At 48.8% G+C, this 20,019-nt stretch overlaps 1 protein-coding gene across 7 annotated transcripts; it reads right to left on the reverse strand.

Annotated features, from left to right (window-relative positions):
• Positions 1 to 264: 264 nt before the first annotated feature.
• Positions 265 to 14,686, reverse strand: Rfx (regulatory transcription factor Rfx). Of its 7 annotated transcripts, XM_017245229.3 has the most exons (11): positions 14,210 to 14,685; positions 9,965 to 10,379; positions 9,530 to 9,887; positions 4,200 to 4,278; positions 3,864 to 4,134; positions 3,636 to 3,803; positions 3,088 to 3,543; positions 2,686 to 2,988; positions 2,222 to 2,536; positions 1,788 to 2,156; positions 265 to 1,721 (listed from the first exon to the last, which is right to left on the reverse strand). In XM_017245229.3, the coding sequence occupies exons 2-11, from the start codon at positions 10,190 to 10,192 to the stop codon at positions 1,581 to 1,583; spliced, it is 2,688 nt and encodes an 895-aa protein (XP_017100718.2). In that variant the 5' UTR covers positions 10,193 to 10,379; positions 14,210 to 14,685; the 3' UTR covers positions 265 to 1,580. The 7 variants fall into 7 exon arrangements, with proteins under 7 accessions (XP_017100718.2, XP_017100711.2, XP_017100685.2 ...); XM_017245222.3 differs by having other exon boundaries at positions 3,636 to 4,134; positions 9,530 to 9,878; positions 14,210 to 14,686; XM_017245196.3 differs by having other exon boundaries at positions 3,636 to 4,134.
• Positions 14,687 to 20,019: the final 5,333 nt, after the last annotated feature.

Genomic DNA, 20,019 nt, shown 5'->3' on the forward strand with positions numbered 1-20,019 from the left:
TCTTTGGCAATTCTTATCGGATTCACAAGCGGAATACGTTAAACGATTTCTACATTGATTCTCCACAAATCTGCATCAAAATCTACGAACCAAATATTTTTTTAGATTTTATGTCAAATTTTTGGGGGGATCCCTGGGGATCAAGATATCAAAATCCCATGGCCTTAAATGTAAATGTCATGGTCTTAAATCTCTATCAGTCTACATTGATGCTTTAATAATAATATTTCATGATTTGAAAGTTAAATTAAATTAAGAATATAGTTTTTCGTAGACAAATCTTTATTTCACATACATAAATAGGTTTGACATTTTAAAATTTTTGTATTTTTAACAACCAATGGAACTTAGATGGTACTTAAGCGATTTGCGATTTAGCAGGACTAGCATCCCATGGTGGGGAATTCTTGTGCCGGACATAGCATATGTATGTGGATGTATATTTAGGTCTGATGTGTTTTAGGGACTAGATAGTTGGCTAAACCTATGTAGTCGACTTAAAAGCAGCTACTCTAGCTGCGGCGTGCTCCCACCCAAAACGGCGTAAAATACCCTGATAAGCGCCTCTGTTAAAATAGTTGCTCCTGGTAGTAAAGTGGAACTCACTTTCAGTTAAAATATACATATACATTCATGATCCACATATATATTTAGTCTATATAGGTATTCGTAAATTGTATTGTTTCAAAATTGAGTGTTGATCTTTGCACATTTAAGGCCTGTTGTTACTTAGATTAGTTTTGAGTTTTAAGTTTTGAGCTGTGTGTTCCTCCTATATTAGTTGAGCAAGCTGTTTCGATGTGAGCTATGTTTCCGTGTTCCTCTCGCTACGTGTATATCCTATGTGCTATACTCCCCACCTGATCCACACCTGACCAGGGTCCTCCGAGTGCGCGAGTGTGCTCCTCATGCGTCTAGGTGCGCCGTGCGCTTCATGATGTACAATATCGTTTTCGTTGAAACCAGACAAAACTGATGCCATCTCTCGAACCTATCGTTTAGTTGTCGTCACCGTAGTGGACAGTGGACAGTAGACAGTAGACAGCTGAGTAGGCGTACTCATAAATTACAATTACTAATGCACATGTACTTAAACTAAAACGTATCCTACGAATACAGATCAGGGCAGGCGATGAGGGCCAGGAGCCGTGCTGGACAGCTGCTGGCTTCCTGCTTGCTGCTTGCTGGACGGCTCTTCACTTCGATGCGGGGGCAGTCCAGGCTCGTGGATTGCCAAACAGCCCTCTTGGTAGACTCAGCCTCGTAACTGCCCTAAAAGTAAAACCATTCCTCGACAGAAATGCACAGTTCCACCAAGAGTGCTTTCAGCGCCAACGAGCTCTGGAGCTTGCCTTGAACTAACCACTAAAATTTCGACTGACTACGCTGTGAGTGTTGGGAACTTAGGGCTATAAACTAACACACATGGATAGGGTACGAATACGGTTACGATTATACAACACGGTTCGACTACTAAATGCAGATCTGAAGGTCTGTGACTGACTGACTGACTGACTGGTGATTGGTTACTGATTACTGGCTAACACTAAGAGCACTCCCTTCCAAGGCCTCGCGACGCCTCATTCCTGCTTCAGCCGCTTGGCCTCGTTGCCCACCACATCGTTGCCCACGCTGCTGGCCGAACTGGGCGTAGTCTGCTGCTCCGTGTCGCTGGTGATGTACGCGAACTGGCACTCGAACTCAAAGTCCATGTCTTTTTTCTGCAAAAACATGCAACGGATATTGAGATCTGGAATTCCCAAAGGGGTGGAAAGCCCAAGTCCTACCATTCTTTCGCATATTACTGCGATTGCTGTCTTGTGCTGTGCCTCGGCTATTTTGTGCTCCACCAGGTAGAACATGTACTCGTCGAAGAGCAGGCGGATCAGGTGGAAGCTGCCGAAGCTGGAGGCGGAGCGCAGAGTCAGGTCCCGGATGATCATGGAGCTATAGAAGCTCCACTTGAGCAGGAACTGCCGGGCAGCTCGGGCGTAGCTCGGCTTCCCAGTATACTCCTCCATGGCGGACTCCACCACACACTGCAACCAGCTGGCCCACTGCTCCAGAGAGCTCTGCTGCTGCAGGGCGGCTTTGAAGTCATTCTCCAGGCGCTGGACCACATCCGGAGCACACTGACTCACCCAAGCGGCTTGCTCCTTAGGAGAGAAAAAGACTCGATTAGTTAGAGATCCTAATGTCTTCCAAAGTCCACTCTACCCACCTGCACATTATGGAAATCCACGCGGTTCAGATCGTTGAGCATTTGAGAGATTTGGGCTCCGTTCTGGAGGACGGCGCGGGCGGCCTGCGCCAGGTGGTTCAGCGAAGTGTAGCGCCTCAGGGTTTGGCAGAAGGCCGAGACGGCACTGGTCTTGATCTGGACCAGTTGCTCCGGCACACCCATCAAGCTCTCGCACAGCCAGATCTCTAGGTTCTTTGCGAAGTTGCGGATGGCCTGGGTCAGGGCGTTGGGAATGGAGCGCAGCACGTCCGGAATGATGACGTCGACAGTGTTCTGATAGAACTGATAGTCCACCTGAGGAAACCACAAGATACCTATTATTCACCGCTCTAAACGGGGTCTCTGCCCAACCCTTTGTTTTGAAATTTAATAGTTTGTGAAATCGGGAACGATGGATCCACCTCCCCATCCCCCATTCTCCTCTCTCAGAGGCCCCCACCCACCTCGCGCACAAACTTCTGCACTTCTGCGCAGTGGCAGAGCAGGTAGAGCTTGGACTTGCTCAAGTACTTCTCCTCCTCGCACTCGTCCAGGTTGTTGTTGTCGCTGGCCCGCCAGAAGTCGCGCAGCAGGAACTCCACGGTGTTGAACTCCAGATTGAGCACGGCGTCCAGGAAGGACTCGCAGTGCTCCCGGTACAGTGCACGGAATGTGTCCACGTCCTCCAGGGTCAGCTCACTGTTGAAGCTGTGGTTCAGTTCAATGGCCGGAAACGAGGGCAGGGCACTGCTCCCATCGCCGATATACTGGGAATGGATGGACAAAATATATGGTAAGTCTATCAGGGATTCAGATATGTGTATGCATCCTAATGGAAACCCGATCCACATAGCTAGAATTATTACCTGAATGCAGGCCTCGTAGGCCTCCGGCTTAAATGTGTGCTTCTTGACGCCACTGTGTCGGTGTCCCGGACCGCCGCCCAGGCCATTGGGTCCCATTTGTCCGGCGGTGCTGCTACTCACGCTGGCCAAAGTGCCGCCGCCGGAACCGGAGCCAGATCCGCCGGAGGACGGCCCGTAGCCCGAGCCTAGCATAGCCTTGTCGTCCATCGTCTGGTGATTCAGCAGGGAGCCAGGCTTGATGCGGATGCCATAGTAGTGGTACTTGGAGTTGCCGCGCGTCCCCAGGCGACGTGTGCGCAGGCCGGAGAACACCGAGCGTATCAGCTTGCCGAAGCTGGCAGCATTCACCGGCTCCAGCTTCTGCTCGCTGCAGTGCTGCATGTAGTGGTTGTACAGCGTGCTCCTGGGCAGGCTCACCCCGTCGGCCGTCTCGTAGTTGCGTGACAGCCACTTGATCTGCGAGAGAGGGAACGGGATACATGTAGGCACACGGTCCAATTGGATGGGCAGGGATGCTGTTGCCATGGCGGCTCTGCCGCTGCACTCACCGTTGCCGAGGCAATCTTGTTGCTGCTGCCGAGCGCACTCTGCTCCGAGTCTGCCGGGGAGTTGCCCCCGCCTCCGGTGCCCAGGCTGCCGCCGCTGGCCGAGTGCGTGGTCGTGGTAGAGGTGGGCGTCTGGGGCGTGCTCTGCGCCTCCTGGATGTACGCGACCTCCTGCACCCAGTGGCTCCGATTAGTGATTACCGCATCCTCCCACTCCCGACTCCTACTCACCGTCAGGCTGTGCGGCGAGTCGCCGCGTCCTGTGACCTGCCCCTGCGACTGGCCCTGCTGCGACTGTGCCTGGGTCAGCGAATGGGCGGTGCTGTTCAGCAGCAGGCTCTCCTCCACGGGAACAAGGTACGGCAGCGTGGTGGAGTGGGCCCCGTTCGAGGAGCCGCCTCCGCCCCCGGCCGAGGAGCCTGTCCCATACTGGCCCGTGGTCGAGTAGTAGGCCGTCTGCCCGTTGCCCTGGTAATCGCCCACCGGGCAGAACGGATAGGTCCTTGGAGGGGAAACAGAAGGGTGATGGTCAAGCTGAGGTCTCTGTTTACCCGAATGCCTACTCACATTTGCGTCTGACTAGAGTTGCTGTGGTACAGCTCAGAGTCCACATATTGCACTTGGTAGTTCTGTTCCTGACCGGAAACTGCAAGAAGATATAAAGGTTTATTTAAATCGTGAATATTGTGGGTGATTTAATAGTAATCTTTAATAAAAATATTCATGTGGAGGTTAACTTTGTGAAAAGTTTCCGTCGGTATGTTGGTCTTAACTGAATCTCAAATATGGCTATTTCTGATGGCTGTTTCTATGACTAGACTGAGGTGCTAAAAATCCAATAACTCTTAATGGTTCGGTCGACAGAGGTCTTGAGACCTTCTCTTCTTCACGACCCATTGATGAGCACTCTTGACACTCCTGCCGAGTGCTTGGAATGCAAATATAAATACAAATACCCAACCACCAGGACACTCTAGTCTGACAGGCGAAGGAACTCGAAATGGAGAAGAATATTTACCACCGCAATAGGAAAGGTTATTGTGACGTCGATGGTGGTGGTGGTACATTGTGCTGGTGGCCGATCCCCCGGATAGCACCGAGTTGGTGGGGCCCGCGGCGCACGAGGAGGTGGAGCCCACGGCCGCACTGGCTCCTCCACTACTGATACCGCTCCCCGAACCGGAGCAGTTGCTGTACGAGGCGGCACTGGCTGTGGCCACAAAGGTCTGGTGGTGGTGGTGGTGATGATGGTGGTGCAGCTGCAGCTGGAGCTGGGCAGGGGGCGGTGGCGGCGCGGAGGACGGGTTGGAGGCTCCAGACGCTTGCTTGCAGCGGCACTTCTCCAGGAGGTTCGAGTAGGCCACGGCAGCGGCGGTTCCGGGGCTGATCACGGGCACTGGCGGCGGCGACTCCAGTTGCTGCAGGTGCTGGATTTGCTGGAGCTGCTGGATCTGGTGGTGGTGCTGCTGCGACTGTTGCGGATGGTAGTGGTGGCGCGTCTGGCAGTCAAAGCCGTACCGCGAATGCATTGGTGGCACCTGAACCGGGGATGTTGCTCAACAGGTCTTAGTGGGATGCACTCCGAGCAGGGGGATGTGGAGATTAGGTAGAGAACCAAGCATGTTAAATGGCAGGATCAGATTGGAGTTTTGAGATCCTGTCCAGACCGGAAGAAGCAAACTGCATCCGAATATTATGGATTATGATGAGCCAGAACTTCGGAGGTCATGAAATCATATCCTAAGGTTAGGGTTTGTTGGGGACTTGTTGCTGGGATGGCCAAAATCAAAGGTACTCCAAGTAAGGCGATCCTGATCCAAGCTCTGCTTCGAGATCTGAGACCATTCTTGAAGGTCCTCCGAAATGAATATCCAAACGCGGTGGTCTTGAGGTTTCCCAACAATAGCTCCGAGTCCCGATGGAAATATTAAAATTGGAGTGTCCTGTAGCCTACAATCCTGCTAATCCAAAGAACAGCCTCCTTGGCGTTGTTGTGGCAACTGCGTCCAGGACAGAGTCCTCTTGCTTGGAAATCGAAAGTGAAGTCCTCGTTTTCTTCTCCACCTGACCTGACCTGACCTCTTCTTCCGGCCTGGGTGGTGTTTGGTTTGCTGCGGATGGTATTGAAGAATCGACCGAACGGATTCTGGATGGCAATGGTAACGGTAACCGTAGCGGTAGCGGTAACGGCAACTGGAGTAGTAACGGTTAAGACAACGGCACCGGTAATGGCAACGATGGCGGTGGAGCAGGAGCAGGAGCAGGAGCAACCTGTGTGCGTGCGAACGGTAGAATTACAACTGAATCCAAAATCAAATGTTATCCTAGCAATATGCCTCCGAAAATAATGATGATGATGGCGAGGATGGCGAAAACTCTGGCGAAACGACGACGACGGCGGCGCAGCAACGAATTAAATTACAACAACGGTGACTCGGTGGTTGCTGGGTTGGGTTTCAGGTGGGTGGGTGGGTTTTAGGTGGGCAGGGTGGTGGCTGCAGGGCCGGGTGGCTGTGCTGTGGGTGGTTGCTATTATGATCCGAGTGCGCCCGTAGCGAGTAATCCAACCCAGACCCTTGAACACAGGTATCTTTTTTTCCCGTTTTGGGTTCTTCGGGCGGCGTGGAGGCCCTGGCTAATTCCGGGCTCAAAGTCGCATTTTCTGGGATCTGCACAAGTGGTGGTGTTGTCGAGCTCGAGAGTCACCGGGAAGGATGCTAGGGGGATGCTGCCGGAGCGGGACGGCAACAGGGCGACGACGCAGGGTGTCAAGGCGACGCCGCTCAGCCAATCCCGCTCCACTTCCGGTTGCTAGGCAGCCTCTCTCTCTTGCTCCGGCTTCTCTCGCAGCCCGCTCTGCGCTCTGCCTGTTGCTCTCTCGCTCTGGCCCAGCAACCCCGAGGTCCTGCAGGATGCTGGGTGCTGGGTGCTGGCTCTGTATCCTGGCCAACCAAATCGCTTGCTGGCAGTCCTCCAAAAAACAGAATGGCAATGTGGGAGTTTCCATGGGCGGATTTGGGGTGATTCGCTGGGAAGGTGGACTGGGACTGGGACTGGGAGCCGGGGAAGGAGCCACCAGGAATGGCGTGCCATGCATGGAATTTTTCCATATTCATCCTCGTGGTCAGGACCCGCACTTCTCTTACTTTTTTCGGGGCTTTCAGGTGCCTTTCTGCTGCTCCTGTTGACATGACATATTTCAGATATTAATTCTGCCCCTTTGCCGAGGACCTCCTGTGCGCGTGTGTGTCCTGGAGTCTCTGCGGTCAGCTCTGTGGGATACAACACCCACCGCACAGCCCCCGCCGCCCCACACCGACCAGCGACCCTTGCCCCAAACTTTTCCCTTTGACGCTGCTAACTGTAAATATTAACAGGTGCCCCTTGGGCCAAACGCAGCAATTTGCAAGTGGCGAGCGGGCAGGGGGCTGAGGCTGGGGGCGGAGGTCCTGACATTTGTCCTCTAAAGTTTTAGTCACAGATCTTTTGAGGTCCGCTTAAGTGGACCGCACTTTCGCCAAAACATTTTGGCTCTCAATGGCTTTGTTTGGAAAATGTCTGTGGAATGCATCGAGCTTGACATGGCAGATGAAGATGACAGATTGGAGATGCTATTTTGAAACAATTAAAATGGTTACTATCCTTAAAGGTCCGTTTTAGTGCCATAGAAGTAAAGTAAAGGAGCTCACAGGTATGAGTTTAATCTTTAAAGGCTGGTGTTTAGACCTTATACACATGGGTTTAAGTTGAGACTTTCCGTTTTAATATTTCTATATTCTAACTATATATCTCTATTTTATATTCTATATTTCGGACGAAGGAATAGTCTATTTATGTCCTAGATTCCAGCCATATACAAAGGATGTCCATTATTCCTCCCAGAATTCAATGAAATGGCTCACCATCTTGATGAGTAAACCCCTTAGATTCCCATTCAATATATTGAAGAGTTGAAAAGGTTTATTGCAATATCCACTTTAGCGCAATCTGCGCCACTTGGCCAAGTTCTCAGCTCCACTCCCCAAGCTCAGGAGCAAAAGGAGCAAAGCACAAATTGCCAGGATAACGATAGCAGTCCAGAGAAAGGGATAGCCGGGGAAGGAGGTTGCACAACTGGCTTATCCTGCATCTAGTAAAACGTCAACAAACAATTATCCTATGGGCGAGGACTGGGCACTCAGGATCAGGGATGAGCAGGGGTCAGAGGTCGGGCAGAGGTGAGTCCTTTGTAGAGCTTCGCTGCCGCGATTTCCACTGCCAGATAGCACTCGCTTCGCTTTGAGGAATAAATTTCCGCTTATCTAGATGGCCCGGCAGAAATCAAAATAATAAACTTTTGTGTTGGCACAATTAAAAGAGAAGCCCAGCATGTGCGGCAGTTCCCTAACTAGCCCGCTCCAGGATCTCCAGGAGCAGGAGTGCCTCCCACCCACTTGCCAATCACCCAACCACTCCAACTGGTACGGATTCCCGGACGCTTTGTACTTTCTATTTTTAGTTGCTGTCGTTATTAAATGTTAAGCTCGTCGTCTTCTGCCTCGTCGACTCGATGAGCACCCGGCACAAATCCGTATCAATTGAAAAATACAATCCAACATACTCGAGGAGGTGGGATACACACACCCAGAGTCCTTTAGCTCTCCAGCCTCGATGCTCTTCCGCCAAAGATATGAAAGAGATTCCGCATCAATTGCAATTGTTAATCAATGCACTGAGAGAAATCGGTCAAAGGACATGGCGAATTAAGGAGGTGAGTTGGTCTTCCATTTCTCGCAGTGTCGGAGCTGGTAAGCCCCGTATCAGAAACGAAGGTATTAGCTGACAGCGGGCGGTTATTAGCGAGTCGTCGACTCATCCACGTGGGCAGCGGGCTCACCCCTACCGCTCCGGGATCATGCCCCCTTCCCGTGAGAAGCCCTCTCAATTTGTTGTGATTACCCGATGTTGCCATTCGGACAGGACACAGGGTCGGTCTGGTGGTGGTAATTTGTGCTAATAAAATCAAGTACGTCGGCAAACATGCGCCGACCCTCTCCGATTCCGCTGAGATAGTTGTGCGGGAAGTGTAATCTCGATTAATTCATTGTGCGGCGCTCGAGTGGAATATAATAATCATGTATCAACCTACCACTTCCGACGGAAGGATATCACTCCCAATCCGTCCCAGCTGCACTTTGCCTCTTTGTTGCTTTTTGCCAAGCACGTGCCTCGTCGCGCCGTGTCGTGTATCCTGTGGACAGGTATCTTCTATCTATTATCCTCTGCAGGGTGCAGGCCCATCCATCTGTCTAACCACCCATCCGTCAACCCATCCGTCCATTCATCCTGCCACTCCGCCCATTTCGTTTTCCCAATTAAGTCGTTTTAATTGTGATATCAGGCAAACGTTTAAAACGCGCCGGATTTTAAGCTGGTCCGGGCCCTGCTCCGGGCCTGCGTTCTGGTCCTGTTTCCAGTCAGTACCCCCGCCCGCCCTCTGCTCAGGGACATGTTGATCCTGTCATTATATTTGTTTACAAAGCCGCGACTTTTGCTGTTTGTTGTTTGCAGTTTGTTATTTTCTGGGTTCCCCCCCTGCCCGTGGTACCTCAACCGCTGGTCCTGCCAACAGGATTTCCCGCTCGTCGCCCTCATCCGTAATGAATGGGTGACATACGCTTTTTTGCGGCTCTGCAGTTTTTTGGCTCATTAAAAAAGAAACATCCCGAAGTCGGGATTGATTTTTATCCATCTGTTTTCGCACATGACGGGTTTGTTTCCGAAAACAAGCGGAATCGATAGATAAGCACCAGTATCCGATTTACGGATATCTGATTTAGGGATTGTGATCTTTTGAGTGGGACTATCTATAGGTATATCTACCTTTTGAGACTCAGAAATCATGCTCCCGAACTCACCAGTCACTGTGATGAAGGGCGTTCCATCGTCGTCCTCGGTGGCCTGCACCACGGTCACCTGGCCATTGGCCACCTGCTGGGCCAGATCGACGCCGTCCTTCAAGGCACTCAGGTCAGCCATGCTGTGGATGGGAATCGAGTGGGTCACCGTGGTGCCGTTGGGCTCCGTGGTGGTTATCGTTCCGATGGCGTCGCTGCTGCTGTTCACCACATGCCCGTGGAGGTGGGCCTCGCTGCTGGAGTCGCCGGCATCCATGGGCAGCACCACGCGGATCACCTCCAGCTGCTCGCTGTCGTGGCCCGTTCCCACTCCCGTGTCGTCGTCGTCCCCTAGTTTCTTCTGCAGGAGCTGGCAGTTCTTAACGGGAACAGAAGATGGGGGAGCCATTCATTAGGGAAATCATTGAAGCAAACGGACACCCCCCGAAGCCTCACCTGCGTCATAACATCCTCCAGGGTGGCCGAGACAACGACTCCATCCTCGGTGCAAAACTCAAACTCCTCGGTGGGCGGCGGCGAGTCGGAGGTGTTCGCGGCGGATACGCTCTCCACCTCGACAGTCAGCTGCTCCTCGGCAGGGTCCTCCGGCGGAGAGGTGGCATCCACGATGGCGGAGCGCGTCGAGATGATGAATTGGCGCTGCGGGGCCAGGCGTGTGGTCATTGGTTTGTGGTGTGGTTGGGTGCGCGGAGGAGGAAATCCCGTTCAGGTTGTTCGGCACCTTCGGTGCTCTAAATTCGATGACTAGTAAGCTCGTCCCTTCTCCCTAAGTTTTAGTCTCTCTTTCGAAGAGATAAGGCAACAACGGTGATTAGGATTTCTTTTGGTCTAGGGACTCTACTTCCGGTAGCTGGAAGGGGGACAAATCGATTAATTACTTCAATTAATTTAAAATGGTATTGATTGGATTATTTTAGGGGAATTTAAGAACCTGCCTACTGGGATTTTAGTTAGCATTCTACTTTAGTTTTTTAGTTAGTACTGCTATCTTTATAGTTTAAGATACTAAGATACTAATAATCATATATGGAATAAAATGAAATATTTGTGATTTCGAGGAATGCTGCGAAGGAAATTGAAAATTTCTGAAAAATCAGCAAGGCATGTCGGCAATCAAAGAGCAGGTCTTCAATAATGGGTGGGCCGTTCGGACGCCCATTCCACCTGCCTCCCCCCACCCACTGGGTCCTTTGTCGCTCCCAGGTGGTGCGGTGGTGGTGGTGGTGGTTGATTTCTGCTGCTTCCGCTAGGGCGTTGCTATGAAATTAAACTTTTCGCAGGTATTTCTTGCTTTGATTTCCTCATTGCTTTGTTCTCCTCGCAGCAGCAGCAGCAGAAGCACAAAAATATCTCTGTATATGGGGAGTTGTGAGCGAAGGATGTCTATTGTGTACTACGACGTATTTTTTCCGGGCGGCCATTTTGTATTTTTCCTTTTGGGCGGGCATCTTGGTCTATCTTGGGAGCGTTCTACTCAGGAAAATACTATCTCTAAACTATCTCTTACAGAATAAAGGGCCTGAACTCTTCCATTTTTAAAGTAAATAGGCCCTTAAATATAAACACAATCGATTCTTAAGAAAATGATGGCAGGATGTCCAAATCCCAGCCTGGGGCTGCTACTATTGAAGTTTAATTATCCTTAGTGAGTGATTACAGCTCGGGGGAAGTGTTCGCGAATGCAGATTTTCCCGTACTTACATAATCCCACGCCGGGATATTCCATTCCTGGGCTTTCGGCCCACGGCCACTTAAAGAGAGTTGTTATTTTTCCACCTTAAGGCACTTTGGAGTAGAACAAGGACTACTATTAGCACTGAAATGGAAGCTATTGATATGAGACTTCAATTAAGCTCTTCTCGGACTAATAATTCCTAAGTTTATTTAAGATTCACTGCCTCTGACTTTCACACTTGCTGGGCCTTCTTCCAAGGCACTTCTGCACTTGCTACATGCACTTGTTCTCAGGGCAACCGGCTAGAGGTAAATAAGCTATGGAGTCCTGGAGTGCCAGACGGGACCACAGAGGAATCGAACAGGATACTGGCCAGGGGTGGGCCGCAGGAGCAGGAGGAGCAGGACCCCTTTGAAAGCGCGGACAGAAGCAACGACCCGGCGTACGTCACTCCTAGTCTGGAGTTGCGCTTCAAAGTTTTGTTTATAAACAATAAACGACGCCGAGACCGGGGAGTCGGGGGCGTGGCAAGCGGTGGCCAGGTGGGGGACCGGGTAAGGAAGGTAGTGCGTTGCCCGGACGGAAACCCAAAGTGCCTGCGATGGGGTTCCAGTGCACAAATCAAACCAAACGAATCGAAACGAAATGCCGAGCGGGGAGCGAGCTCATAAATTGACGCGTGAAAAGTGCAGTCCCGGCTAGTAGCTAGTCAGCTAGTCGGGGGAAGTTTCCTAGTCACGACACCCACACGGCACTGCTCTTGTTTACTGTTTACACCTGTACAGTATGCACCTGTACAGGGCCCATCCACCCACACACCCCGTCCCCGAAGGGAAATAAATCACTAAGGACGCGCAACGCCAAATTATCGATCAAATAAACTTTTCGGGATATTTTCGCCAGCTCTCTCTGGCCAGCTTTTCATAGCTTTTCACTGACTCTCTCTGGGTGAGGATTTTCCATAATGTAGTTACCGATATGTATGCACTGGGGTCCTGCTTTCTGTTCCAACTGCGGTCTGTTTTGGTCGAGCGTGTACATGCAACTACCGGAGCGGGGAAAACTTTTTAGCCATCCGTGGCCAGGAAGTACTGTGAACTGTGAACCGAAGCAGCAGCTCGAACCCAAATGCACTGAACACCGAACACAGAACAGGCTGGCAATGACAATGGCCAACAGGGGGTTGATAGTTTATAGTTTGGTAATAGCTAGTTGGCCAAATGCACTCTGAGTGGCTGCAACGCTGTTCTGGCCTGCAGCCGTTGGCAGGACCTTGTGGCAGGAGGGTGGCTCATTTGAATACCAATCGCATTTGGTGCGAGCTGGAGGCCATGTTCTCACTACGGAATATAATTTCCTAAACTTTCTCCTATGGGAGGTCTAATATATACAGCTGTACTGATTGTATCTCTGTTTTTTACACATTTCTGACCACATTTCTTTATAAACCATGCTTCTAACTTGGCCTATATATAGGGTGAGAGGTATAGACAGGTTAGGTGGCTGTAGGACTGTACCGAATTCAACTCCAAACAGATCGAAAGGGGTGGGAGTGTGGGCGCTGCACTTTCGGCCACCTTATGCCATTGACCCCCTTTCGAATGGTAACCCGCCCCGGCGGCAGCTGCGTTGGCATAGGGACGGAGGAAAGTGAGGTCCAAGGTGGGCGACCCAAGCTCAGACAGCGTGACGCTTTCTTTCCTATTTTGAAAATCCACCTAGTAGTTGCAGCAGGTCCGCCTCTGGCCACGACATGTGTGAGGCACAGGACACACAACTGGTGCCAGGACACACAAATTACAGTGAAGGTGCAGCTGTGAAGAACGGATCCCAGTTGGTTAATATATTATGCATTTTTGTAGGTTTTTCGGGGATGTTATTAAGGCACTGACTATAAATGGCTGGGGGAAGAAGCTGGTCTAAACCTACCAGCTTAACTGGCTCCTTCCAATCCAAAAATAGTTGCAATTTTTGGTACTCGGTTGGTACTTTTTCGGATGGAAAATTCCGCCTTTTTCTGCTCCAGGTTGGAACTGATGGCCGAATGACATTGACATTCATTAGTCGGGACAGGACTCATCAAATGAAGATGATGAATGTAATATGGCACTCGCTCACTGGGCGTGCGGCATGTGCCTGTCCTACCCCGCCCCCCACTGCGGCAGTGTCCTTGCCCTTCTCCCTCATCTACCCCGTTTCCCATTCCCATCCCACATCTCCTTTCGGGACCGAAGACGAAGGCACTGAAGCAGGACACCATGCGAGGCAGCAAAGCGGAAGTGCACGGGAGGATGGTTTTACACTGAATTGCGTGTTTTTTTAATTTTTAATTAAGTTTTCTTTTTATTTCTTCTTCAATTGGGAAAGTTTTGAGAAGTAAAAAGTATTCCTTAAACTCGAAATAGGAATAATATCTATCTTATTATCTATTAAGTCTTATACTGCCTTATGATTCTATAATTTCAAGTTCGATTTAATTTTCTCAGTGCACCTGGAGTTGTAGATGGACGGTTTACACCTGGCGCTAGGACTCGGTGTAATGTGCAACCGGCCATGGCACACTCCATATGGAGTGGTGCGCGGAAGGTGGCGGTGGCGGAGGCGGGGGCAAGGACAACTGGCGAGGGTGCAGGATCAAGGGGATGACTGACAGCCGGGCTGGCTGGTGGATTCGACGGATTGCTTGGCCGCCGCAAGGACTCGACTTAATTGTCTTTAAATGGAAACGCAACTCTGAGGCCGCGGCAGAGGCCCAAGAGCCTGGGAAAACTCGCTGCCTGACTTGCTGGCTGGCTGACTAGCTGGTTGGGTAATTTTCTCATTTTCTCGTTCAATGAAAATTCTGGCTGGCTGAAAATGAGAAAACTTTCGCCCGCTTTTGATCTTTCGACTTGGCTTTGCTTTTTAAAAGTTTTTTTTTGCTTGTAATTGGTTGGCCGAAAAGGGACGGGGCAGGCTTACGGGCTAGATCCTAGAAGCATGTAATCCTGGAATCTAGAACTTACCATATCGAGTGAAGGAGCTCGGCTCCTGGGTATCCCCCGGTTAGTGGCGCATTTTCCGGATTCGAAAGCAGAGCCTCTTCTTTGGTTTGTTTTCGCTGCTGGAGTTCCTGGGATGGGAGAGGTATTCCTATTTTCCTGATGTCAATGGTTGGGTTTTCCAATTGGATATTACGGCGCAGTAACAGGACCGGAAGGAAGTGTAAGGAAACGTAACGTAACTTGTGTTTGGGCCTTTTTTCGTTGCCTGGCAACCAATCGGTTCGCTGTCATGTTCCGGCCCCTAAAATAGGGGCTGCCTTTACCGATGCACACTCCTCGCGAGGCTCCACTCGCTCCTGGCTCACAGCACTCACTTGGAACTCTCCCAGGCCGAGATCCTCTTGGTTTCCCTGTTAAAAACCCCACTTTAAGTGGTAAAAACAAAAAATAATAATTTGTTGCAGCCAGCAGCTGGCCACAGTGTTGAAAACCGATAAAAAATGTTATTGGTTGGCAACACCAACAGCTGATTGCGGATTAGTGCTAATAAACGGCCGCAGCCTGTTTAGGCCATTTTCAATTGCAATGGCGGCAAATTCAAATAGCTTTGCCAAGATATTTAATAGTTTTCCGCCTATTAAGAACAACTTTCACGTACTTCACGCTCAGTGTCAGTTATGATTAATAGATTCACCTCGCATTTTTCCGCCTTCGTCGAAAACGTGACCAATTTGTTGCGCATTCCCCGCTAATTAATTTGTTGCGAATTGCATTTTAACACTTTGCCATAATTACAACAATATATTGACAGGAATGAAGCAATAAAAGTGGCTGGCTACCCCTTACGTTGCTTGTTTACTATTTTCTCGTTTTTTTCCTGCCTTTGCTCGGTTTAATTACCTGGGCAAGGCACTCAGGTAGCTCAGGTGAGCGCCGAGCACACGTGTTGCACATTAGCGCAGCTAGCAGTCAGCTAGCCATAACCTGGAATTTATTGCACTGCACTCGGATTGGGTTTTGTTTTGGTTAGCCCGCCTTGTGATTCTATCAAAGTTTTTTTTTTGTCTTTCTGCGCCGCAGAGTAGCAGGGGGGAAGCTGTTCATGATTTTCCCATGCATGTGTCAAGTCCAGTGCCTTTCAAAACCACGAATTCAAGTCAACTGGCAGCTGGGATCCCCACTCCCCCACATACACTAAAAAAAAAGTCATTTACTTATAATAGCACATTCTTTTCATTTCCGGCTGACAACTTAATCCCGAGGTTACGAATTCTTCAAGAGATAGTGTTGAAGAATTTGTGGGATTCCCTGACAGGATATCCTCGACAGGTGTCCATCAAAGAAACCGAGTCTCTAAGTGACCTACATCTATGTACAAAGGTAGATAATATATATATCATCACTGAGATTGAGAAACCACAAATGTTTTTTCGAGTGAGGCGGGCTCTAACACGCGTACCCATACAATCGCCTTGAGGTGACCCACACAGGGCGGATACGGCAGATATATAGGGGGCGGGCCGGAGGCGGGATAAGCAGACAGCGACAGGCGCCCAGCACGTTTGTTATGTGGCTGACAGCCGTTTGCCGGAGGGCGAGAGCCGAGAACTGCGTCAAAGTCAGCTTTCAATGGCATTTTAGCCACCCACGTGCATGTAACCACCTCGCAAGCACACTCGCCTGCAACCGGGCTGAGGCTGAGGCAGAGACAGCCCACATAGGGTAATTGAAGCAGCCGTTGCAGCATGCCTAGTGTCTTTGTTCTTTGGGACTTATCAGCCGCGAAACGGCCTCCACGGCGTATGCGTAACGTGCTAAGCCCCTCGCCGTTGCATCACAGAAGGCGTGGGAGGACTAACTGGCGGTGGAAGCCGGCGGCGGAAAACATGACAGGCGCAGCAGACTGGCCGGCGAGACATTGGCTTATTCCAATTTTTAGCACACACGATTTGACAAGAGGCAGGCATGGGGTTAACCTGCCCCTTCCACCCAAGTGGCTGTGTAACCGCCGAGCCACCTCCCTCGCCCCGGGGAGGCCCAGGGCATGTATCACATGCAAATTCAATTAATGCAATTCCATTAAAGCCGATCTCTGGCGGTGTGAGGGCGCATATCATTAGCGAGACTTCCTCCACGGGCACAAGCCCGGCTTGGCAACAAAACAAAGGGCCTTTGTAGAGACTAGGGCTCACTGTAACGTATTACCTTACTGGTGCTCCACTGTAGTGACAAAGTCCGTGAAGTTAGAGGCGTCACCTTGTCGCAGTCGCTGCTGCTATTTGCATTTTCGTTCGACTGGCTCGTGGGGAGTCCAGTAGGAAACTCAAAACCCGCCTCTGCCTCTGATTTATCAGCGGCAGCAGAAACGGCAGTGCTGGCATGCAAAACGTGTAACAATTTGTCGGCTTTACATAAGCAGTGCTGGGCAGAAATAGAACTCGTAACCGAAACCGTAAACAAACGCGAAATCAATTAAAGGCAAATGGAATTCATCGAAAGCTGCTTGGGTAAGTTAAAAAAAAGGGGCTCCAATAAATATACATACATCCATCCGTACGAACATTTGCGGAATACGAGTCCAGGGATAAGTAGGCTTTATAATAATATGATTACAAATCATTTCTCATGTGGCTCGGATATGGGGTTCTAGTCTATGTTTGGACTATGATTCCATAGAGGTAGGTTTAAAAATAGTTTAATTACAACTCACTTCTCCTATGGGGCTTGATAACTTTATTGCTCACGTAACTTAAGCTTCTGGTTGTGGGAGATTATTTATATTTTGTAGTCTGACTTTTATTACATTTTATATCTAAATCCAATTGTTGTTCTCGACTTGCCCCATTCAGTTCCCCACCTGGCTCTCACCTGGCTCGCTCGGGTTGGGGAATTTTCTGATAGAGTATCACTTTCATGTGCGAGTGTACCCATTCGCGACTAATTAATGCAGGCACTGTACACCGTACATGCACTTATTCCATGACTCGCCGGCCATTCGTCTACAAACAACAGTCTATATGAGAGTGTGTCCCTATATACGAGAATAAAGTCGTTTCTTTTTGTTTTTTATTTGTCCAGCTGGGAGCGCACGTGTCGTTGCCCCTGTCCCTGTCCCTGGGCTCCGGGCTATGGGGCTTTTTATAAACATTTCTCGAGATTTCTAATCTACATAACAACAACCTAACAAGCGAAGCAACAACATCGAGATAGAAATATCAGCAGCAGCGCCAACAATCGCAATTTGTGTTCCAATATAGTATATTATGGCTCTCAGACCCGTTCCACTCGAATCTGCTGTTTCGGTTTAATTTCAGATTATTTTCGTTTTTATTTCTATTTTTTATTGAGCTTGTTCACATCTTATCAGTCGATGGATGATGTGTGTACTTTTTGCCAGTATTGTTATTTCTCACTTTATTATTTTTGATTTCACCTCGACTTTGAAATTGAAATTTCGCCAGCCGATAAGCCAATTTCTACTGTTTGGAATCAGTTTTATATTGTTTGAAATTCCCGAACTATTTTGGTATTACTTCTGCTGAGGAAGTTGGCTTCCTTCCCCCTGGCAGTTAAGATAAACAAGGATTATCTGGTGCACACCCTTTCTCATTCCGATTAGCCCTTTGCTGGTCTGCTGATCCCCTCAATGTCAGCTAGTCTTCCTAATTGAATTGAAGTCCGAAGTGAGTTAAAGGTGCCAATTACATAAGCTGGTGTGAGTGCCAGGGAAAACCTTAAGTTGCCCCATGAATGTGCATATATTTGTGGTACTCATCAACATTTGGGGCTTGAGTCTTCTATAACTCTTGAATTATCAGAAATACGTATGAAAAATATGTTACTACTATTAATATAATTAAATCATTAGTACCATAAAATGGAAGTAATGGATACGCTTCAGTTTCATTTGTCAGATAATCGGGAAATAATGACTGCCAACCAGACTAGCTTTTATACAATTTTTTTGAATTTTTATAGACTTTTCCTAAAAATGAAGTTGATATTCTTTAGCTATAATGTATTAATATAATAAGCATAATAATATCTATTAGTTATTTCCACCTAGTGCTATCTTTGGTCTCTTTTGGGGTTTTTAATAATTACTTTTAAATATTGTGGTACTGAAAAAAAATTTAATTCCCGATTAAACTCATATCTCCTCCAATTAATGTTATATCTACGAGTGTAATGCTTACATATGTACCCTCGGATCTTTGATTACTACCATTTCCAATCAAAACCTTGCCAAATAAAATCTGACTCAATTTTCTGATTCATTAACCCTGACTCATTATTGGTTGATTTGTTTTTAAATCAATAGCGAAATAGCCAAGTTATTGACTATTTTTCCATACCTTAGTCTTAAAGCAAGATGCCTTGTAGTCAATATTAAAATCAAATATAACTTTATGATATCCCCAGGTGATTCTAAAATATCTATTCGAATGAAACCCATATAGATACTGTCTATTTTTAGTGCTTGTTTACGATTTTCCATTTTAAATTCAATTGCCTCTTGCAGATGGCACTCTTAGGACTTCTGACAAAGGCTACTCCCAAATAGATGGACTCCAGCAGCTACTTCGGAATGGAGCTCCAGCCTTGTAGCTCGGGGGTGGGGCCGGTAATCAGTAAACAGAAGAACCAGGAGCAGGGCCGATAAGCCCAGTGGGAGGGTGTGGAAAGCTACTGGAAAATGAAAACAACACCGCCACCCGTAAGTGGGGCCTGTCATGCTGTGCCTGCGACTCCAGCTCGGCGCTGTTTGCACTGCATTGTTGAAGGTAAACTTTCCCTAGCCACGGACCTGCACTATAGTGGTGATGGCACTGATGTATGTGGTTTCGTGGAAATTCACCGGCCCTCGTAACGCTTCTTGATTAGCAACACGTGACCGTAAAAATGTCGGAGCTTGTGAGTCAGTCAGTATATTACAACTTCGATAAGAGCACATGAGTAGCTCGAAAAGTGAAGCTAGTTTTCGAGTCGCTGGGCCTTTTCACGTGCCCTCCGCTGGGCCCACGGGTCGTATTTGTAATTTCCGCTCGAACCGGGCGGGGCGTATACGTAACGCGGTGCAATACGATGCCCGATACACGTGCCCGATGCAATTAAACTGATAGATCGGCAAACGCCGAAACCAAAACAAAAACAGCCTGACCCACCTCTTATGCAAGCTTCCAGTGGCCAATTGGACACGTTTATGTCATTCGTCATCACGGATCGGCGATCTCGGATTACGGATTACGGCTGCGACTGCGGCTTACGGCGAGCGTGACAGTATGTTGGTGTGACCTTTAGGGCGGCTAAAAATAGCCATAATAGCCATTTAAATACAATCGAAATACTGAAATCCCCAGCACAAAGAGATACAGTGGAAATCCCTTCAAGCTGGATAAGCTTTTAATTCATAATACTATAATAATATGTACATATGTATATATTTTTTACAATGGCTTTGAGTCTGATATGTGTCTGGAATGGATGATTATAATAGGTTATACTAACAATATTTTCATTATTTGTTAGTTAGTTGAGCTTTGGAATGCCGACTGTAAAATCAAAAGCGACTTGAACACAAACAGCGTTTCGTTAATGCGAAAACATTTCAACAACACGTGACCAACAACAAACTAAATGCCACATCGGGGAGTGTGTGTGTGTGAGTGTGTGTGGCCGGGTGTGTGGGTACTGGAATAGCTGACATGCTCGGCTCGCGTGAGAAATTACGTCATGCCACGAATTTTTGAGTTGTTTTTGTTACTTTCGGTTCGCCTCAACGTGTCTCGATTAAAAAACGTAAGCTGAGGATAGACGACGGGCCAACGTAG

The sequence above is a fragment of the Drosophila bipectinata genome, chromosome 3R, assembly GCF_030179905.1.
Source record: "Drosophila bipectinata strain 14024-0381.07 chromosome 3R, DbipHiC1v2, whole genome shotgun sequence".
NCBI classification, from domain to species: domain Eukaryota; kingdom Metazoa; phylum Arthropoda; class Insecta; order Diptera; family Drosophilidae; genus Drosophila; species Drosophila bipectinata.